This window comes from Serinus canaria, chromosome 1A (genome assembly GCF_022539315.1).
Source record: "Serinus canaria isolate serCan28SL12 chromosome 1A, serCan2020, whole genome shotgun sequence".
In the NCBI taxonomy this organism is placed as follows: domain Eukaryota; kingdom Metazoa; phylum Chordata; class Aves; order Passeriformes; family Fringillidae; genus Serinus; species Serinus canaria.
In genome coordinates, this window is record NC_066314.1 from 24007911 (window position 1) to 24033530 (window position 25620).

The following is a 25620-nucleotide window of genomic DNA, read 5'->3' on the forward strand; positions in this document are numbered from 1 at the left end:
TTATGCAAAATTAAGTCACTGACTGTAAAGGTCCTAAGGGACTTGTGTTCTGCCTCAGAAAATCATTTGGTGTTTATACATTTGAAATTTGATAGTGTGTGCCATGAAAATCAATCAGCATGACTGCTCATCTGGGCCTCAACTACCCACCTATCCTTGGTTGACAGATAAGCTGGTGTTTTTTCTATATTCATATAAGATAACAGTGTTATTTTTAAAGAGATTTTCATAAATAGCACTGTTTGTTAACCCAGAAGGACAGCTTAGTTTTGAGAAGCAATTTAAAATTTGTATTGGATGTGACTCTTGGAGCTATGGCAAGTAGCACCACATACTGAAAAAACTGGATCTAATACATTGTTATCTATCACATAGCCATTACCTGATTGGAATTTAGAAAAATAGTCTCAGAACTCAACACAGAGCAATAGAATGGTTATCTGTAACTTTTTTAGTCACATTTTATCTGGTTTGCTTAAAGAAATAAAGGCTTTTTGCCTCTAGTTGGTGTTCATAAATGGAGACAAAAAAGAATGCAAGCTATGAGAAGCTTATGAAGTATTGAACAGGGAGAAGAATAGAGTGCTTTTATTAGCCCTGTACTTGGTATGGGTGAAGCTGCACCTCGAGTGTGCCTTCATCTCTTGGCCCCTCATCACAGGAAGGATATTGAGGTGCTGGAAAAGAGGGGGAACAGAGCTGGCAAAGGGTCCAGAGAGTGAGTCAAACGAGGAACAGGAATGGCTGAAGGAGCTGGGGTTGTTTAGCCTGAAGAAGAGGAGGCTCAGGGGAGACCTTGTTGCTCCCTACAACCACCTGAAAGGAGATTGTAGCCAGGTGGGATCAGCCTCTTCTCCCAGGGAACCAGAGACAGGAAAAGAGGAAATGGCCTCAAGCTGCACTAGGGGAGGTTCAGGTTTGACATTGGGAGGACTTTCTTCCTAAAAGGGTGGTCAAGTGTTGGAACAGGCTGCCCAAGGAGGTGGAGTCACCATCCCTAGAAGTGTCCAAGAAATGACTGAACATGGCACTTAGTGCTATGGTTTGGTTGATATGGTGATGTGTGATCAAAGGTTGGACCCAGTGATCCTTAAGGTCATTTCCAGCCTAACTGATTCTATGATTCTATTTGCATGACCTTTCTATCCAGAACCACCTACATAACTGCTGGAAGCTCATGCTTAAATGGAGGCAGACTAAAACAGAGATTAGAACAGAAACGGAGTAAGGACTTTTTTAAGACTTCTGCAAATTGTAGACCTCCTTCAAGATTTGATGAGCAAATATGTAGGTGACTTTGGAGGGAAAGAAATACCTTGGGCTGAAGCTGCTGAACAGAGAAGCATGGCTCTGTGAATTCTCTGTAAGTGTCATGAAACAAGTGGGGTAAGGCTGAGCATTCCTATCAGCCAGCGACATGTCTGTGTGAATGAAGGAATTCACAGATGTTGGCGTGGTGTAATACTGATGGTGAAATAGGGAGAAGGGCTAGCTGGAATGACAGTAGTGACCAAAAAATGGCAATAGCTGAAGGCAGTACCGTGGCTGTGATGGCTGTGAAACTGAGTAAAATGTTTAGTGCAAAGAAATAAAGATAGAGCCTTTAATTTTTGTTGATACAAATAAATGATCAATTCATCTTTGTTAATTCTTTCCAATTTTGTTTTACTTTTCCTTGTGTCTACAAAGGCTTAGTGTTCTAAATGAGAAATTTTTCTTATCAATAGAGTCAGAGCTCAGCATCCCTACAAATCAAGCTGAGGATTCAGACCGAATCATTTTTTGCTATTGCTAAGAGGAGTCCCTCTACATTTTGCCTAGTTCTAACTGCCATCAGCAACAGATTTTCTTTGAGTTTCAGTTCTCAATAATTCATAATGCAACAGGTCATTGACAATGGTGTTTGTTTTATTTTTTTAAATTAATTTTGGATGATTATCCACCAACACAATTTCAACTGTAAATTTTTTAGTCTCTCAGCCAGGAAGGAGTAAACTGATACATGGAAAAGTCCAAGTTTTTTGAGAACTCTGCAACAGAAAGGCTTTCCTCAATAAACTGAAAAGCTGGGCAGTGCTGGCTTTAACCTCTCTTTGCTGATAACTGGTATTTGCTAAGACAACTCTGCAACCTAGAGGAGTAAATCTGTATTTGAGTGGTCTCTTTCAAAGGATATTTTTTAGGCACATACAAAGGAATTTTTATAACTATAGAGATGATGCTCTAAACACACTCAGGTTCAGACCAAAATCCTGCTAAAATATGACAAAAACTGTTCCAGTTTTTCTTCTCTAAGCATCTTTATTTCATGGGCTTCTTTGGACTGTTTCAGCACAAATAGAATGAAACTGGCAGAATTCTAGCTGCTTCCAAATCTAGTTGAATAATTAATCATTGTCTAGCAGAGAGTAAGAACACCTGCTTTTGCTAAGACAGCTGAATTGACAATTATGTGTCTCATTTGAATGGGAACATAAACATCATGAAATAAGGAGAAAACATGAAATAAGGAGATAAGTAAGAGGTAGGAACTTAAAAAAGGCATAAAAAGTCATCCCATTCCTTTTTTTTCCTTTCAGAAATCTCCATCCACCCCTTTCAGATGGAAGTGTCTGCTGTGCACAGCTTTGTGTCATTCTTTGAATATGAAAGGCAGATCTGAGATCTCTCATCCACTTGCTCTTTGTATAGAATATACCTGCTCCTTTTGATCAGATTTTTTTTTCATTGCACCAACTAGTTCGTTTCCATGTCAGTTTTTTCACTTGGGATTTTCTGCCAGTAGAGTTTCTGCCAACATGTACATCTGGGCAAGCTACATCTGGAGCTTTGGTTCCTGGAGATCAGCAGGCAGAATGTTTTGATGACTAATAGTCACAGATGAATGCCTATATTTTGATAGTTGCCAAAAAGTTATACAACTCTAGAGTCCTTCATCCTCTAAGGCTACACTGAGTGAATCCTCTGGTGTAAAACATTTTCTAGCTCAGAATAAATAGCCAGGAAGAAGCTATCAGTCCAAGATGCACTGCAGGGGTACTCCACACCCTGGATAAAGGTTCAGAGGTATGATAACTGAGAAGGTCACAGTTCTGATAGGCTTATATTTAAGTAAGTCCCTGGTGCCAACAAAACTCCTGAGAACTTCTGTCAATGTGCAGAACAGCCTCCAGCCTAGACTGCCAGTGTTTCAAGCTGGAAAACAGTTATCTCTAGAAGTGTGGAACTGGAGACCATAATGCCTTTATTCCTCTCTCATAATCACTGATAACCACTTGATAGAAGGGAAAATCTGAATACTTTAGATCAACAATGCTGCTATTTTTTATATATAGACTGCTTAGTAATAGCAGTTACAAATTTAGTGAGAATAGTGTGCATTTATATTTTCACAGTTATCCAGTGTACATTTTACCACTGTCCCTTCAGAAGCCCCTAACAGAGCAAAGCATCTTGGAGACAGGATGTGCTAGTTGTACTATGCGATTGAAATTTTAATTAAAAGTTCTACAGAAAAGAGCAAGATAGAAATAAAAAACCTGTGTCACACGGTGTCCCAGTGTCAGATAACATGAAATGAAAAAGTCAGGGTTTGTAAGACATAAATGAGGATAACAAAGGTGTTCTATCTTAGCAAAGACTTTTATTCTCTGCTTCTTTCCTCCTCCTCAGGACATGAGGAAACAAAAGGATGCAGCAGACACAAGGCAATGAAAGCAAACATGTGAACAAAGAACAGCTCCAGTTAGACCTAAGTAAGGGTTAAAAGGGAGCTTGGATGCAGATATGGAAATTCTCCATCATTATTAAAAGCCTAAGGTTTGTCTTTGTATGTTGTTGCAACTTCATTTCAATAAGTGTATTTTAAAGAAATATTCTGTATTTAGTTCTCAGTCAAATGGAGATGGATCAACCACACAGCCAGACAGCTCACACGCTCTCAGTACTTGGGTACTTCACCTTGTTTGAAGTGCTCAGCTCTCCCATACTCTTTCTCAGGAAACACAGTTCAAACTACATGGCAAAATCTAAGAACTGGTGACTAAGAGGATGAGAAGAGTGACTAATGACAGCCACAAAAAGTTTTCTGGTAAGAGGAAAAACTACATTGAACCTACCTGAATTCACAGGTCTTGAGGCAGGTTATGACACTGACTTGTATCTAGCAGAGTGAGACTGTCACATTTATAGCCAAGCCAAGAAATTGCCTGGTGGCCCTGCCCAACACCTAATGTCTAATCCTCTACTTGAAAAACCTGGATCTTGCTATGGGGTGTATCTTGGCTGTGGTCCTGAGTGCTGTGGCAGGAGCATGGATATGAGATCCAGCCACAGCACAGCCCCGTGACCGCAGCTCAGAGAAGCTCCAGGGACAGTGCAGTCATAGTGTGAATCTGCACATCTCTCCCAGGAAGAGTCTTGGAGTCATGATATTATACAGTTAAGCCTGAATATATCAGGCTCTTTGCAAAAAACAAAATGTTTTTGGATACTGAAGGTGTATTTGCTTTTCTTTCACATTACAACCTCCCTTTTACTTTCAAAATATATTACATTTTCTCACATTGTCCAATTCAACATATTATTTGCAACCAGTAGCCTACTGAATGCTGCTAAATAAACCATTCTGCTATTGGAAAAGATATGATGGACTACATTTATTTGGTATCTGCCATTTGAACATTATAATACGGTTAACAGATTTGTAGACCATTCATAAAAGCATGCTTTGTTGGGCTTTTCTGTAACAGTGTGACAGGTATTGTGCAGAAAATCCATAGAAATGAATTGTCCTGTCACAAGTTACGTCCATACACAGCTGAATAAAAGCTGTCATTCCCCTATTTCCATACAATAAATGCTAAGTCTAATGAGCTTTTATTAGGAAAAATCCTGTTTCTACTGGACTGACAAAAGAAAGCTTTAACTAATTTTTGTCCACATGACTTTCAAGGAAAAAGAAGTCAGACAGGATCTACCATTAAGCATATTTTTATTGTAGTCTTTAATGTACATGCAGAATTTTAAAAAAAGGTGTCAGTTATATCTGTAAGCTTATAACAATAATGTAAATGTTTGGATCAGCAATGTATTTGGATTAGGGACTAAGAAATCTAAGTGAACAGACATCTTTCAGGATATACAGTTTATATGGTAAATCAAGAAGGTTTTCTTTGGAGTGATTTTCTTCATAAAAAGATAAAATATTTCTTGTTTACAATCTTGGTTGTTTTTAATACTGAAAAAATCTATAATAGTACACTCTTCATTATGTACACAGAAAAACATAAAACTATATCCATACCAGTGTCTGTTTTAAATGCAAATAGTAGTTAATAGCATTGTAAATTTTTGTGCACCCTCTCCCACCCCCATTTTCTCTCCCCTACCCCCACTTAAAAATGCAGCATTTCCTAAAGTTTTCAATGCTTTGGCAGAAACAGACTGGAAGGCACTTCCATGTTAGGTAAAGCAATATGTGAAATATCAGCACTAAATAAAAAAAGCTGTAGGTGTACCAGACAGCTCCATGTTCATCCCAAGGGATGAAGTTTGCACTGCTGCATGTCAAGAACTGGTTTGCTAGAGATTCCAGCTGGAGCAGGCTCAGACCCCAGCTTGGTTTACAATAAAGCTGATTAGCCTCACAACTATTTTTACAAATGCTTCAGACAAACCAATGAGGATGCAGAGAGCATCTCTGAACACAGTACTATCATGAGGGCAAAAAGCTCTTGCAGGTCACAGCATCAGAACATGTCACAAAGGCCCCGGTGCTGAGGCCTTCCACTTTGCAACATGCTAGTTTCACACAACACCCTCTGTTTAAGACTTACTGATGTGGCAGTTCAGCTAAAAATGAACAAAGCAACACACAAATGTGAAGATTCTAAAGCATCTCTTGTGATAGATAAATTTAGACTCAGCAAAGCATCCTGAAAACGATCTGTGTGCTAGTGGCAGGCTGACCTCTGCTGATAGGGAAGTTTTGAAAGCTGTAGAAAAGTTTTTTGCAGGGGCAGCTACTCCCTGGCCTCCTGTGGCTTGTTTAGCGCTCCTTCATTTTCCTTTTAACTCAGGATTATCTCTGGCATACCTGCAGTATGCATTTATATTATACTTTGCAAAAATACCCCAGATGCTGATGAGATAAGCACCTAAATGCTTGCTAAGGGATGTGTCATAAGTCACAGTCAGGCAAACATTTCTGTAATGACCAGTTTTAGCTCTCAACTGCAGTTTGTTTCTGCAGTCCTAGCAAAGGTTGAGAAATGACTGGATGCAAACTTCCAAGACAGAATGAGACAGAAAGGCACCGACCAAAGCTTTTACACGTCAATGTCTCCAGCCTGACAAAATGTTAAATTTTCATGACATATGCTAGTTCAGTAATATGTTTACTTAACTAATTTATCATACTGCACAAAATCTGACCATGACTGTAAATAGCTGCAGTCAACTGACAGTCCAATTGAAAAAGAACATTCTGCTAAAACCTGCCAGCTGGTCACGTTCATTCTGCTGTGATAGCTCTGCGCTCTTTAGCCACAATAAAATGAATGGCTTTATAGTGTTGGAAAGCATTTTTGTCATTCTTCAGTATCACTGTGGATTTATCTCACAAGGAATGAAGGGTAAGATAAAAAGGCATCCAACAACACTTCAATCTCTGAATTGAAGAGCCAGCAAAATAATATGCAGCTGGCATGGAAGAATAGCCCTTTAAGGTTAGTTTAAAATGCAGACCAAAGAGGGGGGAAAAAGGCAAAAGAAAAGAAAAAAAAATAAAAAGGCAAGTAATCCAGTAAGAATGAACAGTAGAAAAAGAAACTGAGCAAGTGATTCTTTGTTTTGGGCCAGTCCACCACCAGTTGCTGTATGTTGCTTTGGAAAACACAAAACTGGCACCAAAACACTCCAAAAAACACAAAACCTTCACCCCCTTCCTAGGCCGATGGCTCTCCTTGAATTGTCCCTCAGATCTCTTTCCGTACTGTGGCTCGGATGCTGCTGAACACTCTGCCTATGGCCTCAAAGAGCGGGTCGCAGAACGTGTGGATGCAGATGGAATAGACACGGCTAATGCACTGGATCTCAATCAGGTAGCTCCTTATGCATGGCACCACCGCCCAGATGTGCAGGAATGACAAAATGGCAAAGTAGATGCCCCAGATGAGAGCCATAGGAATACCAAAGATTGCTGACAGTAAACGATAAAACCAGTATTTTGTTACAGTGAAGGTGGTAAAACTGGCCTTCCAAATCCCATCAAAGCTGTGTGTTCCCTCTGGCTCAGCAATCACATCTTCAAAATCGATCTGCAGCAAAGAACACAAAGTCAGGTCAGTCAGACATTTGCATCAAGGGTGTATTCCAGAAACACCTTTTCTGGAGAGCTATGGTCCCCTGCAAGAAAACACCAAGCACGTACTTCCTACACCCCCACGTGATTCAACCTATTATAACCCATGATCTAAGTGATGAATCTTCAGTAATCTTTGCCCAGTGACTACCAGGGAGCCTCAACCATTAGCTCAAAATTAGACATCTAACTTCTACATGGTGTTTTCCACAAAACAAAATATATTTTCCTTATCTCCTACAGCCCTAAGGTATGCAGTGTCCTTCTGGTCTACTTAAGGTACAAAACAGGTGAATAAAATCATATTTCATAGTTTTGACTATTCATAAATCATTCAAAAAGTCACCTAAGGAAGCAGTGCATTCCAACAGGCATATTTTAGCACTCTCTGTTGAAATACTGAGCTGTTCAGGAAACTTAATTGTCATAACATTTCTATAAGAAAATTAACAGAATTGCAATGATGGTTCATCTCCATGTCACACAGATGTGTTTGATATAACCCACAATACAGGATATTTAATTTAGTCAGCACAACCAACTGTATAGGCACTGCAAACAACAGGAAAGAGAACATCACAACACTACTCATCTGCAAGGAAAGAAATGGCTGTTTAAGTCAGATGAAAGGAAAAAAAAAAGCATTCCTGGGACTGGATCCCGAAGTGAGATAATAATGCTGCCAAAAGTGAAGATTTACAGGAGCAAGGTAAGTATGACATGGGCCAGCAGCCTCAGAAACTCAGGCAATTGTACCTTAGCATGCTGGAAGAAGGTGAATGTATATATACTCTACGTAAATACTGCTTACACTGTAAGAAAGTCTCACAATCATTTCTTTTAGTCTAAAATATACATAACAATCTAAAAGCACTTGTTCTTCTCTCCTGCTGAAACTTTTATCACCTCCAGACATAAGTTACTAGCAAAGGGACAAATTTTATACCAAATATTATACCAAATATTATACCACTGGACTTCCAGCTTCTTAGAGAAAAAAGATAATTGAAAGCAAAAGTGTACAGTCTAGGTACAATCTGTGTGAATGGCTGGTAAGTCCTTGAAAGGAAATTTCTGAATTACCTGTGATATCCAACACCTTGAATGCATAACACCAGGCTGGCTTAATTGAACATACTCACATTACTCTCTCTGCCAGTGCTTCTTTCTAGATATCCTGCCATGCAAAGTATAAACCTCAACTTTTTCTACTACTCTGAACTAGGTTCTAGTGATCTGAAAGTCATTCTTTGGGATGGATATTCATGATCATCATTACCATCACTCCTAAAGGTAGCATTTGAGTTGAAACATGATCTCCACAGAAACTTATGTCAGACTCTAGATTGGCAGATTAGATTTTCTTTTTAGAATACATTAGCAAGCACACATACAATTTGCTCCTGCAGCTATTCAAAAGCAAACTTTTCATTGTAGCCACATCTCATGTTAGCTCGTTTTCAAGGTGAATGGGTGTCTTTTTATCAAAGTTTTCCTTGAAATCAGATAATAAAAATATCCATATGATGGCAAAATCCAGGATGATGACAGTAAAAAAAGCTGCTTCTCAAAAAATATTACTACATAAGGACTACATGGTTCAGCATAGCTCTCTTATTCTAAAATTCTGTAAATTTATTGCATACTTCCCACCAGCTGATGCTGTAATCCTTGACAAAGGTAACACAGCCATCACAGAGGTTCAAAACATTGAGGGCTAGTCAGTGTCATGTCTAAAGGTATTTCATTAATTTCAGTTGTAGTAGAAATGTCATCTTATATTATTTCAACTGGCTAAAATGGGAAATATTAGATCCCATAAGGAAAAAAACTTTGCATTGAGCTCCATCAGTCTTTTCATGGTTGCATCTTTATTTTAGCCAAGTGAGACCTATTTTTATCAGAAATGCATTTTTTGGCAAGCAAAATGAAGCCATAGTTGAATGTAATTTTTTAAAAATTTTTAAAAAATATATAGTAAAATTAGCCCATAATTTGATTACTTTCAAAGTAATTCATTGCAATGAAATGGAAAATGGAAGCCAATAAACTCACTTGTTTTCAAATCAAACAGTAAACTTTCTATAATTGTGATTCTCAGTAAACTAATATTTTTAGCCTGTTGTTTTCAAAAAAATGTCCATGGAGAGCTGGAGAGCTGACAGAAGAACCATGGCATATAGCATTTCCAGATGGACAGCCCTGAGCTCCTTCCAGGAGATGATGCTAATATTAGAACATTTATGATATATCTTTGGTCAGGATTTCCCAGCTCAAGTCACACACTGTTGTACTAAAAGTACTCAGGAACGAATCTGCCTGTGAGATAATAGCGATGTATTCACGACACCAGTAATTATCAAGAGGTTAGCTTCTTGGAGCAATTTCAACAGCTCTCAGAATGTTTCTAACAATGCAGAGAAGTAGAAGAGGTGGCCCTGTAGGAATGGTAGCTGATGTCACCACTGTGTCTGCCCATTTCATTATTCCTCAAATTCCATTTCACATTACACTTCCAGTTTGAATATGGGAACTTGTGAGTGAAAAGACAAAAGTGGCCTGACAACTTAAACTCTTAGCTGAATACAGTGTTAAAATGAAGCTGTTCTCTTCCCAAAAGGTGTAAGAACATTATGAAACATAAGAACATTATGTACATGCCAAGAAAGTATGCCTGGCACGTGAACCTCTGCGGTGCTGTCCAAAACTAGACATACCTGCAGCAATGTCTAAATAAAGACAGGCAAGGAGTTGAGGTAACCTGGGCTCTTCTACTCAAGTGCTAACACTGCCGGGTCAACACTATTTATTTTGCTCTTCAAGCAGTAGAGATAAGTCCTTATGCTGCAGGAACTGAGCTATCACTCAGCTTCTTCCTGCACTAAACCACTCCCATGAAGAATCCTGATTTTAACTTGTAGGAAACAGGAACAGGTGACTGGATGCATTTTGCCTTGCTATAGATTACACTTACATCACTCAGATCACTCAGTCCCTCCTACTACTCTCCTCTGGTTTTTAGTTCAGTAGCACTCACTGATGGTGAGTGTCATCAGACTGATAGAGGGTGTCCAACCGAAGTAAGTAAAGTAAAAATAGGACTGACAGGAGAAAGAGAAGTGCCCAGAAATATGATCCTACAGAAGAAAGACACTGTCATTTCAGGGAATGAACCTAACTGTCTTGCAAGTATAAGACAACATTTTTATTGTTCTCAAAATCACTTTTGTCAAAGCATCATTTGCATGCAGATCTGTGAACTCATTTTATCTACATAAAGGTTTTCTTAGGTTGTGCACAGGTCTTGTTTAGTAGATTGAATGTTCCTTGTGTAGTTTGTTCCTCCAGAGCTGTCAGGATGCGCTGTGAAATCACAGAGGCAGTTGCCAAGCTAGTGGAAATACATGCATGTTCACTTGCAACAGGAGAGAAGTACAGGAAATTTGGTTTGACCCTCTAAAGGGTGCTATAACTCGCTCTAGCCTTCTGTTTAAGACTAAACTATTAAACACTATCAACTCTTGCTCCATGCCTACAATGCACTTCCTGACTTCAGCTATTCTTTGTTTCCTACTATTCAGTTTGGTAAAGCCAGTTTTTACATTGATTGAAGCTTTTGTCTGATTCTGCTATGAGAATTAATGCAGCTTCTTTTGCTCTACACTTGTTTATTAAACTCCTATCAGGAAACTGAGGGACCTGCTTTGATTCTAAAATAGATTTATTTACAAGAAAGGGAAATGGTATGGGATTTATTTACAAGATTTATTTACAAGAGCAGGAAAATGTCTATTTAAAGATCAGAACTATTAATTAAAAAAGCTTAACAGTGTGGAGTTATCATCCGACTCAATAATATATGCTACATGTATGAAGTCAGTTGACCACTGACCTTGTCACTTCAAGTCCCTCTGTATCAGAAGCTGGCTGGCTGAAAGGTATAATAAATGCCAGGCTCAAATCATCTACTTACCAGCTGTGCTTTGAGGTTTTTAATATTCATAACATAAAAAAAAATACTGTGCTTGGTCGGTCAGAAAAAATAATAAATTATGAAGACCCCCAGCATTACCTACATTTCTGTGACTGTAACTATCATAATTCATACCTTTGTGTGTGGTAGCTGCATGCTGCCACTGCGCTCACAGCACATAGTTCACATAGCCAGGCACCACCCCTATTCCACTCCAGAGCAACCCAAACAAGTACTGAGAATGCCTGAATTTTGGTGTGCTTTGATATCTCTTGGAGTCAGTAAGAGGAGGCTTAGATCCTTACTGTATCTCTATTGATTGATCACTAATATGTCCAGGCAGGCAGAACACTTAAATTTGCACACATCGTGAAAAATGTGAACTGTCCCACTGATGTCAATATGCTTACACACTCTGCCAGAGCAAGGCTAAAGTCTAGGCTGATTGTACACAGGAAAGAGTCATAAGTTAATTTTCTCTGCATTTTTATGCCCAGAGTGTGGAAACTGTCTTTACTGCTTACCTCGGCTGTTTTTAAATACGTTTTCCCTGACTCCAAGATCATAAGTATAATATTGTTTCACTGTATTAAATCATGTCCCTGCAAAGCATGAGGCAGATATGGTATTTTTTTTTTCTGTTTCAATAAAGGCAGTCTGTAAAATTACCAAATATATTCAATGTTCTTTAAAGAAACATTAAAATAAGAAAATGTAAAAATATCACAAAATTTATAAAATATCACAAAATGACAAGCTTTTCTATGGCATGGGTCACATTTGGGAGGTGATGTTAAGGACAGATGCAACACTGCTCTTATGTTAGAGAAGGCTGTGGTACGTATTATTAAAAATAAGAAAATGTGTGAGCGTATGAGATTATTAGTACCTTAGCACTTCCACATACTATTTGGAACTTAAAAATTCCCAGTTACAGTGCCTGGAGAGAAAAAACATCACAGCAGCCGAAAAAAAAGTTAAGCAATAAACTCACAAGCTTTTTGTTAAATCACTGATGCCAGTTAGCATTTTTGTATTTCCTTGATCTTTTGGAATACCACATTACCACATGTGATGCTTGTCCTGACTGCTGCCACAGTTCAACAGAAAATGATGAAAAAGTTTATACTCTTTCTACTGAATCTGCAGGAAAGATGACAGGGAGTTGTTGGGACTTACAGAAGAAAGTTGCTCTTCTCCCTTCCCTCCTAGACACCCAAAGACTCATTAACCCTTTTAAGAGAACTCTGTTATCTCCATCTGGCAAACCTGCAGTTATGTAGGAAAGCTGGCACTTTGTTCCTGAACACATAGAGCTTCATGATTCCTAGATGGTCTATTTCCTCACTAATCAGGTCTCAACAGCCATCATTAGGTGATCTCAGGTGTTTACTAAAGCAAAAACTCATTCTGTTCCACACTACTTATACAAACCTTGAGCTAAAGCATGAGTGACTAAAAAACGTGCACATCTAGCAGTGTTTTGTTCCCTCACAAGACAATAAATCACCTTGAATCTTGGTATTGGTGGCAAGCATCTAACAAGGGAACCCCAAGAGTCCCTCTAGGCTGGGCTGCAGCATGATTAGGCTCTGCCTGTCAACCTCAAACTCTGCCTTCAGAGCACACTGTTCTTCTGGGGACTGGCCAGATCACAAGGCACAACAGTTGCTTCTTTGCAAAAGAATAAAAAAAAAAAAGATGCCATGACTGCAGATGGCTAGGATCAGAGCTGTTGTGTAAGGCTGGTTGAGTGCAGAAAAATTACAAACAAGTATTTCCAAAGTGAACGAGAGCCTAAACAAGCAAGCAGAACTGTTGCACCCCAGTTACTTGCACAACCTGACCAACGAATTTGCTCTACCTTTCCTGTCTCCCTGTGCCTGCTTTCCACAGTATGGCAAGAAAAGTGTTCTGCTGGCAGATCTCTTAATGGAAACAGTGAATCTTTCCTGAGTGCTACAGAGTATGCCAGAAAAACAAACAATGCTTTAACAAACAAGGATGTTCATGTTGGAAAGTAGAACTGAAGGACTGCACTCTTGTAGCCAGAGAAGAAAACCAGTCTGATTGGGAGTGACTCCTACTGCATGCATAACAAATGCCCAAACGCATTATGAAAATGTGTAAATGATGCCCTGACTTAGAAAAGGGAGTGACTGCAGATCACCATTTCACAAACTGAAAATCATAGAAAAAAGAAAAAAAAAATTGCTTCTATTTACTGAGAGAACAACGTCCTGCTCCCTGCCTGTGCTGATTACATACCAGAAATGCCCTGCTGATGGTCTCTGTTCCATCAGATGGGCAGGCTCACCAAAACATGCCGAAGTACTCGTGAGGAAAACGCGGCTGAGGCCACTGGGTCAGCACTGCAGCAACCAGCTGCTCCCAGAGATCTCCTGAAGCACTTGCCTGTCCTGTTCCAATGCAGACTGGCAGAAGGAAAGACAAGCAGTTTCAAGGAGAGATCTGCACTCTGCAACACAGCAAAACTTCCTGTGCAGGTGGGGATACCATGTGGGCCAGTTCCTTGACAAATGTCTTGATGTTGTTGGAGTAAGCAGTCAGAAAATAAAATTACTGTTTTCCTGCCTGGAAACTGGGCTGCTGGGAGGTTATTGCAGCTTTCCCAAAGAAACTTAAGAGATTTTCTTTGCTTTTATTATTTTGTTCATGTTCCACAGTTCCTTGTTTGATACAACTATTTTAGCAAAAAACTCTAATACATTTATGTATATTCATGTAGGTCTGTCCATCTGCATGTTTAAAGAAGTTGTGAAGTTTTGACTACATTAAACATAAGAGAAATTTTTTCTTTTATTTCACTGGTGCCTGGAGTTAAACTGAATCCAAAAGTCTTAATAAAAAACATTATGTAAACTGATTTTATATTTTAAATTATATTTAATAAAAATAAATATGAAAGATTTCTATTTTATTATGCTTATATACTATTAAGGTAATAAACTGCTATTAAGCATAAGCTTTTAGAACTTGGTCTAACCTTATCATTCCTAAATTTAGGCACTAATGGGAAGTGGAAATGTAGTGACCTCAGACTCTTTAGTAGTGCATGGAGAGACAGTGCCCTTGGAGGTTGTTTTAGACCTGGAAACCACTTTTTTCCCTCTATAGTTTGTAAAGGGAGCCTAAGGAGAGGAGACTCAATTACATATACTATCAATAAATACACTCCTGTTAGCTGCTGCCATTCTTTTTTGCAAATCTGTATAACTTGTTTTCATCTTTTCCCCTCATTTCTACCTGAACCATGCTTATTGCTGACAGTGAGTGTGCATTGATGCCCAGCTGCCTCTCTTCCTTTAAAAAGAAACTTGACCCTGCATTTGTACTGTTAGAACATTGTCTTTCTTATGGAAGAGCTTAAGTTACTGATCCTTAAATATAAGGTGTTTCTTTAGTATTTCATAAAAATAATGATGAAAATGTTTATACTCTTTCTACTTGATTTTTCATAAAAATCAAGATATTTTATAGTTCTGCTCCTGTCATAAACTGTATGAGAAGAGCAATGGGACTGAGTGCAAGTTTGCTGGTGACACCAAGCTGTGTGGTGAGGCTGACACACTGGAGGAGAGGGATGCCTCGAGAGGCTTGAGAGCTAGGCACCTGTGAGCCTCATGAAATTCAACAAGGCCAAGTGAAAGGTCCTACACCTGGATCAGGGCAGTCCCAAGTGCAAATACTGGTGGTAACTGTGTGGTAACTAGATTGAGAGCAGCCCTGCAGAGAAGGACTTGGGGATTTTGGCTGATGAGCTGCTCAATACGATCTGGCTTGCAGCTCAGAAAGCTGACAGCACCCTGGGCTGCATCAAAAGAAGCAGGCTGAGGAAGGTGATGCTCCCACTCTGCTCCCATGAGACCCCACCTGGAGTACTGTGTTCAGCTCTGGGGCCTCCAAGATGAGAACATGGGCCTGTTGGAGCAAGTCCAGAGGAGAGCCAAAAAGATGATTAGAGGGCTGGAGCACACCCTCTGTGAAGACAGGCCGAGAGACTTGTGGTTGTTCAGTCTTGAGAAAAGCAAATAAAGTGGGATATAGAGGGACTTTTTACAAGGGCATGTAGTGACAGGACAAGGGAGAATGCCTTTAAACTGAAACAGAGTAGGTTTATATTAGATATTAGGAAGAAATTCCTAGGAGAGGCACTGGAATGGGTTTCCCAGAGAAGCTGTGGATGCTCCATCCCTGGAAGTGATCAAGGCCAGGATGAGGGGGCTTTGAGCAACCTGACCTAGTGAGTGGCATCCCAACCCATGGCAGGAGCTGGAGCTGGATGATCTTTAAGGTCCCTTCCAATCCAAACCTTTCTATGATACATGAGCATGGACTTCATGAAAGAGTTGATGATTTTATGGCTGAGCTCTATGGGAGATAGATCCCTGATCTTGAGGAGAACTGATTATTTTTTGTAGCATCTGCTTGAATTCCAAGAAGGGATTTCAAAGTTGAAAGAGGAAATGTTGCAATCCATCTATGAGGCTCCCTTAGGCTTTTTTGGAACTCAGAATATAAATTCAGCACAGCAGGAGCTTGGACAGAGAATGTGATGCTTTCACCTTCAGCTGTGAGAATGTCTTCTCACTTCTTATCTATGAAGTTGAATTTATCAGTTCCTATTTGTTTATCTACAAACAAACTCTACCCTAGTACAGCCTCACTAACATCTAGAGCAGTGCTCCTACATCTTGAATAAAATCACATTTTATCAATTCATGAGCTCAATAAAATGGGACAGTGGCACTGAAATTATTTTTCTTTTGATTACTAATCTGGTAACAATTTCTGACAAGAATGATATTGCATAAAGTTCAAATTTTTGAAAGGTTTTCAATTTTTTTTTGAAAATTTAAAAAAAAAAATTAAATTTTTTTTTAATCAAAAGACATTTTCCTAAGAAATCTGTCATGAAAATATAAAGAGACTAATGGCATAAAACCTGCCTCCCCAAAAAACCACATGTGATTAAATGGCATAATTTATCTTTCATGCTCAAAATAAGCAACCCTTTTAATGTCCAAGATGGGTTTTATAACTGTCATTTCTCTAGAAAATAAATATGGTTGTATGGTAGTTCTGGATCAAAAAGCTCAGAAAATCAGTAACTGATTTTCACCAGACTTCATCCTGGTATCTATGAGAAGGATATTTGAGAGCTGTGGGAAATACAAACTTATCTTAGTTTAGAACTATATCTGTCTTCAGTTTTCGAGAGATCATAAGTGTTTCAGAATCACCCAAGTTCATTTGTATTTTCTTCTTTCTGTTGCCTAAAATACAACCAAGATAAAATTTCCTCACTGGGGACCTCATTGGTAGACCATTCTACTGTACACAATTATCCCTTTTTCCCCTGGAGAGTTTTGCATTTCAATATTCTTTGTTTGTTTCTTTTAGATATCCATGCATGAAGACAGTGTTTCTATCCCCATAGTGGGCTAAAAATTCTACAATCAATTTAAATTGCTCTTAATATTTTCTAACATATGATTGTTGAAGTTATCAGAATTGAAAAGTATTTGCCTCTTTTGAATCTGAGATAGTGTCCAATAAATTCTAACAAAAGAAACAGCCATGGTGAATCATTTGCTCTGTCCCCATGGCCATCAAATTTTTCTATGGAGTTATGAGTCATGTTCTTCATGCCAAGCAAGAGGGCTGTGCATAAGGCTTTAATAATACCAGGAGTTTAAATGTGAACACAGTTTTTAGAGAAAGAAGCTTTCATTAGAACAGATGCCATTATTAGCTGTACTCTTATGGACATTCAGAAATTCCATGTCTGAGAACTCCTAATTAATGTGCAAGAAAATTACTTTTCAGAACTCTTAAAACCTCGCTCAGACCCTGTATAAACTGGCATCCATAATGACTCAAGTCTTCAATCTCATACTCCTAGACTAGCCTTGGAAGAAATGTTTGAAACAGAACTGAATCACGTGGTCAGCACACGTCAAACATTTGACTTTGCTTGCATTTTAAATCTAAACCCCATAGCCTGTTAATAGGACACAGCATTACAGAACCATTTCATTTAAATTTCTGTTTTGCACAAGTAAGGTGTCATGTCTAAACTACAAGTATCAGCAGTTGAGACAAGCATGCCCTCTGAGAGCACTGCTTCTCCTGTCCTGTGGTTAAACACTGTGAATCTGCCTCCAGAGGCATCACACTTTGGTCACTGCCAATAGCAAGAGCCCAGGTGACAAGCTTGGATTAGAACACATACACACACATGTATTCGTGTATCTATGTGTTTATATCGATGGTTTTAAACTTAAACATTTATCTATGTTCTCATGACTTTTAAAAATTTCTAAAAACAAAGAAAAAAGGTCTGGATTCAATTTCACTTAATTACTTATTTCAGAAATAGCACCTGATTGAGCTCTGCTTTTCTCTCCTTTTACTATGTTAAAGAGCAGAACTGTGTTGCTCTCAGGTTGGCACTTGTCACATCTGAGTGACAGCCCACCTTAGGTCTCCCATTCAAAAAGAGCATGGGGTGACACCTGCTTTCCTTCCAGGAGGTTCTCAGGTGTGAGAATGGGAAGTTCTCTGACCAGTCACCTCTCTGTGCATCTTACACTGTGCTCAGTACAACAGGGAGGGACCTTAATGATGAAAAATAGCATAAAATGTAAACTGCTTTTGAAAAACCCTCTTTTTATTATAAGGCAGACATTTTAAATAGCTTTAAAAGCATGCCTGAATAATGCTTTCCTCCCTAATGAGTAAGTAAGGGTATTAAAGTGTTTGTCAACATCTGACTAAAAATTCCAGATTTTTCCTTGCAGTAAACTGAATTGCCCTCAACTGCATTAGTTTTAAGTGGAAGGCATGAATTCTTAACTTTTTAAAACTTGGTACAAAAGCTCTGCATCCTCACATCTGTAGCCAAGTACTAGATTTTTTTTTTCCAGAGCAAAAAGGACTCCTATACAACCAACAGCAGATAGACACCACTTGTTTAAAACAAAATAATAATTATGTTCTAGATGGTAGACCAACCACAGGCCTTTCTTCCTGGCACATCACTGTAGGAAAAAATGGTAAGCTGGCTGCAGATGTGACTGCACTGTTGGTCCTCACTAGTAAAAGTGAGGATTAGACTTTGTAGGGTTGGCTGCAAGGTCTGTCTCCATTCTCAGCAAGGAGCAAGGAAGTTAGTGAGGAGAGTAATCTGTAGGAGAGCTGGCTCCCTCCTCTGTGTTTTCCAAATTCAGTAAACTCTGTGCAGACTTGACCACAGATATGTGGAGAAGGTTTGAACTCTAAAACTCGAAGGCTGCAATTTAGCCGTACTCTGAAAAACACAAATACTGTGTTGGGAAACGAGAAGAGCAAAGCCTGAACTTCAGGCACCTTCATGTGAGTCCTGGGTCATTGGGGAATGAATGAGAGAAAAAAGCAATAAGCTTTCCACCCTGTTTGTTGTGTCTCATCACAAATAAAACCTGCGGGACACAAGTCCAAGAGCAGAACTGTCTGGTGAAGGACATATGAAACAGATAAAACCACCCGTATAATCACCAGCATGACTCCTGGAGAGCTCCCACATACACAGAGGCTGTTTCTCCCTTACTAGATTCCCTCCTTGCCCTCTGCCTGAGTAGCCACCTTCAAGCCTGTGCCTGAAAGAAGGGAACCACTACTGCACATTCTCCCGCTGTCTAGGTGATGTATGAAGACAGTTGTGGGAGGAAGAAAATCTTTCTTTCCTTTCTGGTCTCCACTGAAAAAAAAAATGGGAAAAAAAAGGAAGTTCTGGTGATTTTTACTAGTTTGTCCTTCCCCCTCTTCAGAGCTGTTACTTCCACTGTCTGCATACCTCAGGTTCCATAAGGCCTTGTTCACATCCCTCTCTGAACAGAAATCCAGTCATTTGCCCCGTTTCTCTGAAAACCTCCCAGCACTAAGCTTCCACTTGGTAGGTAATTCAAAGACAAACCATAAGCAAAGTCACCAACAGCTTTGATGCAAAGTTGCTCTATGTGTCTAGTTTTCATAGAAGGATCTTGACTGGGTTTCTGGCCCTTGCCTGGATCCCAGCCCTAAGGCTGCCTGTACCACACATCTGCTGCAGGGGAGGCTGGGCAGATGCTCCGCGCTGCAAACCAAGGGAATGTGTCTCTTGCTTCTCACAAGAGAAGGTTATTTTTAAAATGTGCTATGGGAAGTATTTGAATACAGACAACACTGAGGCCTTTTAGAGAGCTGCTTACAGAGCAGATTCCTCATTCTCTGTCTAATCATTTCTATTTCATGGCTGACTGATTTGTCCCCAGTTTCCATGCTGTTGTGCCTCATAGTCAAGTGGCAAGAAATGCATAAAATAGTGGGTAAAAAGCAGAAAGTTTTGAATCTAGAAAAGTGCAATGGCTTTAAACAAAATTGAGCTCAGCCTGGGCCATACTTCTGGCATTACAGCACTCCTACACTTTTTTTTCCTCTGACTTTCCATACTTAAGGCTAGGGTTTCCTTCAGTTAAACATTCTGCCTGGAAGTTTTACAGTCAAAGTAAGAATGGCAGATGCATGTCAGAAGGGGACTACAGACTGATGGCTAAGGCAGGAACCAAATCTCTGTATTTTCACCCCAGTCCAAGCCTGTCCCCTAGGTACTGGGTGTGAATTTTATTGCTACGTCTAATAGACTGAATCAGAACCCTGTGGTCCATATAAATGCAAATTGAGGCAAAAATCCTCTCTCTACTCTGCAGGTTGGTCTATCTATAAAATACATAAAATAAAAGTTATTCTTATTTATCCTTGTAACAAAACAGAAAACGTTAATTTACAATGCCATTTTGTACACATACTGCTGTTTTTATGATGCAAAATGGATCCTGTCTGGTTAACATTAAATTCATTTTGGTATATTCCTATGTCTTGATGTGACTGTCTTCACTACCAGAAGCTCACTTGCTGACATAGAGGCAGTACTGCTATTCTGGCTGTTTGCAGTTTTTCGGTGAATGTGTTGAACCACAATTACTTCAAAATGACAAACTGAAAAGCTTATTTTTTCCATCCTATACTTATTATTCCCCAAGTTTGTTTTATAAGACGGAATGTAAGAAAATTCCTTAATCCTTGTCTCTGTGGGAGGCAGAGAAAGCAGGATAGGCTTTGTAGGTTTCAGCTTCTTTTAAGCCCATCATGGTATTATTTCTGTCAGTGGTCTCTTTTCCCATCAGGGTCTTTCTTTCATTACGTTAGGTTGTGGACACCAGAATTCTGACTTGCTTGGCAGCAATGACTCATCCTCAGAAGGCTTGGTTGCTTTGGGGACTTCTCCTGTTGACATACGCAATAAACTGTGATGCAGTGCTGTTCATGAGCTCTGGCCTTCCCTGTCTACTCAGCTGCTCCTCCATGGGTAGAAAAAAAAAAGAATTGCTCTCTCCTCTTTAAAATCATCCATTTTCAAGGCAGTTTTGTACCATTAGGTACACAGATGTTTTTTTCTAAACAAATAATAATTATATGCCTTTTCATTTTTATATGCTCCTTAAAAATACAGGCTGCTGTGATAATTCTTAGCATGGATCCAGCAATATGACCATGGCTTGTGATATTCAAATTGTGTTGAAGTCTGGAATTTGAATGTACTCAAGACCTTATTAATTTGTCCACACATAGCATGAATCATTTTACAGATACCCATTCAGGATCCAGAGTTCACCTCTTGATTCTCTGGAAACAATACAGTATTTCTCAGTTTCAACAATGATCTTCATTACAACAAACATGGTGAATCGCACACACTCTGACACTGCTGGCCACTAAGCAAGCCAGCTTCAGGCTTAGTCACCCACTAGGACTGGGCAGCTCCCATTTTTCCTAGGGTCTGACAAACCCAGATGACAGCACCCTCAATTTTTACATTGCAGTGATGTATTCCCCTCCTCATCTTTCCAGGCTGCAGTGTGATCTGAGAAATGCTTGTTAGGCCCTGGTTTTGGAAACACCACCTGGGCTCAGCTCTTTTCAAACTTACCAAAAACACTGTCTGCTCCCAGGAATTGCAAAAGATCTGCTCTTTTCCTTATGACCACCCTTGGAAAATGTTCCTCCTGCCTGAATGGCACAACATTCGTGTTCTCACACCTTCGGAGAAAGTGCTGACCCAAACTGTGGCCAGGATGAAACATTGTTATGACTAAAGCCGCTCTCTTGCAAGCCTATAAACAGCAGCCCAAAATGGGGCCCTTTGCGCTCTCCTGGGCTGCAGCAAGCTTCCAGCAGCAACCTCCATCTGAGCAAGATGCCTCTCAGAGCCACTGAAACAAGCTGTATCCTGGGCCAATATGCAGACTCCTCAAGGCCCAATCCTTTGCCCATTGGGAAGTGCAAAGCATCCAAAGTGAGTATTTCATTGATCTCTGGGGGGAATTTCTCACGGGCACCTTGCTTGCACTGACTCTTCCTGTCTTTGTGCATGCCTCTATGCATGTGCTACAGTAAATCTGAGAGAAATACTGCTTTCTTAGATGTCTAAGTGCCTTGGATATCTTAGTAAGTTAGACTACTGAGTAAGGTTAAGTTATAGTTATAAACTTACTGAAATGCTGTTAGGTATTGTTCTTTTGCTAAGTTGTTACACATAAGTTATAAGCTAAGTCAAGTGTTGCTAAGGGTTGTTCTTCTGAAGAGTTGCTAACTTCAAAGTTATAAATTACGTTAAATGTTCTTCAGTGTTGTTCTCAGTAAATTGCTAAGGCTAGGTTAAGTCATAAATTAAATTTAAACTATAAGTCAGGTATAAGAGTTCTTCCCATGTTAAATTGCCAGGCTTAAGGTATAAATTAAGTACTGTTAAGTTGGAATGTTGTTAAGCTTTCAGGCCCTGTTTCTTTTTTATCCTTGCCTGCACTGTCTTTTGTCACACGCACACACCTAAGCACACACACCCCCCCCTCCCAGATAGTTCTCAGTTCATTTCTGTTTGGATTGCCTGGATTTTGTTTGGTTGTGTTGTTGCTTGTTTCCCCTTGTTGTGCCTTGGCTGTTCTGTAAGTAGTAGAGTGAATCTTGCCAATGAACTTGTCATGCTTTACCACTTAATATTAAATCTGACTTTTGCTCATACCCTTGCCGATGATTTTTTAAGTGATCTCAAACACTCTCGTTCATAACACATGTGAATTGTACAAATTTGTCTGTATAAATTCTTTTTCTACAAGAAAACCTATCTCTGTGATATTTCTGACCAAAGCAACTTCAAGCAAAAATCTCCATCGACCCTGACCTGTCAAAACAGTCAAACTGATTTATAAACCCAAACAAAAATTCTAGACAAGGGCACAGTATGATTTTGCTTAGCTTATCATCTTTTGAAGGAAGGAAAAGCACCAAAGAGAACAAAACAGAACAAGGACACAAATCCAACCGCCACCAGAATCTCTTGATTTTGCACCCGCCAGGCTTAGTGAGGGCGATCTGGTTTTGTGACATCTCCCCGCCCTGCCTCTGTGCGTGCCTCGGGGAAGGAAAATCCTTCCGACGGTGTTACACAAGGTCACGCACTCATCGCCCCGCTCCCCGGCCCCGGGCGGGACGTCCCGGCCGCAGAGCGTGCTGCCGGCACACAGCGCGGCGGGACCCCCGCCCGGCTGCGGCGAGCCCAGCCCGGGACGCCCCGCGGGACAGCGCGGTCAGCCCGAGACAGGGCCAGCCCGCTCCGCACCCGAGCCAGGAGCTCCGCAGGGCAGACCTGGCCGCTGCCCGCCTCTCTCCTGCCCACTACGCCTTTTCTTTAAAAAAACACCAAAAAACCGATCAGCCCCTGGCCCGTTCCCTCCTGCAGCAGGTGGAGGGATGTGGTTCGCGGGCATCAGTCGCCCGGACGGTGCGAGCGTATCCTGCCTCGGCAGGACTTGGTATCGCCCCCCGCGACGCTCCGCCTCGGTCCCTCACCTTAACCACGTCGTCGTTGAGGTGCTTGGGGTCTCGGTTGACCAGGTCGATCTCTTTGGTGTGCACGTCGTGCACCGCCTTTTCGCTCAGCTCATCTGCCATCATCTTGTTGTTGGGCTTGTAGATATTGCCCTGCTCCCGGACGGGCGCCGTGTACAGAAAACCCTGCGGGGAGCGCGGGCGGGAGGGGAGAGCCCAGTGAGGCGGGGAGGGCAGGGCAGGGCCGGTCCGCGCCGTGCAGGAGGGCGGGCTGGGGAGGCGGCCCCGGGTCCCGCGGGCAGCGGGATCCGGGCTGCGGGGCGGCCCTCGCCCGGCTATTTAACCGCGGCCGCGGGGCGCACACCACACCCCCGCCGTGCCAGGCGCCGGCTCCCGCTCCCGCCGCCAGGTGGCCCCGGCCCCGCGGCGTTGCCCCAGGGCGGAGCGAGTGGCCCCTCGGCGGGGTGGGCGCTGGCGTGGCCCCGCGGGCACGGCAGGGAGCGTCCGGGGCTCCCCGCGCTGCGCCCTCCCCATACCGCCCTCGCCGCGCTGCCCGCGCCCTACCGCCCCCGCTACGCCTACCTGAGCACGGCGCCCGCACCGCCCTGTCCTCACTATACTTGCCCCCTCCCTATACCGCCCTTCATGTAGGGCCATCACCGTATCCTCTCCATCCCGCTGCTCTCGTTGTAGAGCTCTCCATACACCGCTCTTCCCGAACGACAGCCAGCAGCCCCCCTCCTCGCGCCCCGCCGGGGACGAGCGCCCCAGCTCCCCCTGAGCCGCTGTCCCTGCCCGCAGGTGCCCGGCCGTCCGCCCTCCCGCCACCCCTCGCCCCGCTCCTCCGACGGCTCAGGGGGCTTGGGGGCCCGAGCCGCTGCAGGTAGCCGGCGGCGGGGCAGCATCCCGGCCCCATGCCCCGGTGGTCCTACCTCGGAGTCTACGTATTTGGTGCCGGACATGCTGCCGCGGGCTGCTGACGGCTCTGCCGCGAGTTACTTTGCCCTGTGACTTGTAAGACCGGAGGCAGGCAGATTCCGCTCTGCGGAGCGGCCGGGGGTGGTAGCTGCGAGGAGAGGGCTGGCCGCTGGCCAGGGCGGCTCCCTGCCTCCGGCTGGGGTGGATGACAGCGGCGGTACGGCCCCGCACATGGCAGGGCGGCCGGGGCTGGGAGGGGAAAATAGCCCTGCCCCGGCAACCTGGGAGCTGGCGGACCCGGTCCCGGATGCTTGTGCCACGCCGTGCGGAGACAGGGGCTCGGTAGGGAGAGGGACAGGGTCCCGTCCGCGTCGTCCACTCTGTCCCTGCTGCCCACGACCCCCGCCCCGGCACCCAGCGGCAGAGCCACCTGGGCAAGACTGGGGGGGGGGGGGAGGGCAAGGAAGCAGTGAGGAGATGGAAAATTGTGGAAAACTTTAGTTGTGTTCAGCGTCCAGAGCGAGCGAGGCGTTTGCCGGGCTCCCCCCTCCCGGCATCGACAATAGTTTACACAGAAGCATCGCTGCTCCAGGAACAATTGTGGAAACTTGGATATCCTTGGGATGAAGAAAAAGAGATTTTTCTCAAAGCTATGCAAATATTTAACAGTTCTGCTCTTTAACACTGCTCTATTTTTCCTAAGAGGAGATTGATCCATGCAGGTCTGCCATGCATATTAACCACTGGGATTAACTTTTAAAGGGGAATGGTGCGACACCATCTTGCCATGCTCCGTTCTCAAGGTTTTTTGTAAGCTCAGGGGCGTACGTAGGTGTAAACTGTATAAATATAAAAATTCATCACCGTATTCAAGGCTCAGGTTAGGATTGCAGCATCACTATACATTTAATACATGTAAATGTCACTTTTCTGTGTGCATGCATTTGCAGCCATTAGTTTTGTGTTAGGAAATCAGACTATGGTGAAAGATTTATAACATTGACAGAAAAATTGTGACCTTAGTGCTATGCCATTTAGCACAGAATTGCAGCAGCAGAAGTAGAAAATTAGAAAATTCCTAACTACAGTATATTTGGCTTTGGCACTTCAACAGAGAAATGACCTCGAAGAAGCCCCTGGCTAAGATGGCCATAGGCACAGATGTAAATAACTGCACCTGTTGGAAATGCAGTCCACATGGACATGTGCTGCTGATACAGCGGTGAGCAGTCACTTTTCTTTACTTTATATTACTTGTAAACTTTAGAACAAATGCCTTGGATGGAAGATTTCCAACTTTCCAAGTTAGTTGTAATTTTTAAAAGTAACATTTTTATTGATGCAATAATTCACTTAAGCCATCATTAGAATATTTTTCCCTGTCCAAGCTTTTGAGTGTGAATACAGAGCCAAATGCATGTAACAAAGGACACAGACT

The 25620-nt window shown here is 41.8% G+C and overlaps 1 protein-coding gene across 1 annotated transcript; it reads right to left on the reverse strand.

The window, feature by feature from the left end:
- Window positions 1–4976: 4976 nt before the first annotated feature.
- CAV1 (caveolin 1) lies at window positions 4977–24351 on the reverse strand. Its single transcript, XM_030238034.2, has 3 exons — window positions 24197–24351; window positions 23286–23450; window positions 4977–7319 (listed from the first exon to the last, which is right to left on the reverse strand). The coding sequence occupies exons 1-3, from the start codon at window positions 24224–24226 to the stop codon at window positions 6978–6980; spliced, it is 537 nt and encodes a 178-aa protein (XP_030093894.1). The 5' UTR covers window positions 24227–24351; the 3' UTR covers window positions 4977–6977.
- Window positions 24352–25620: the final 1269 nt, after the last annotated feature.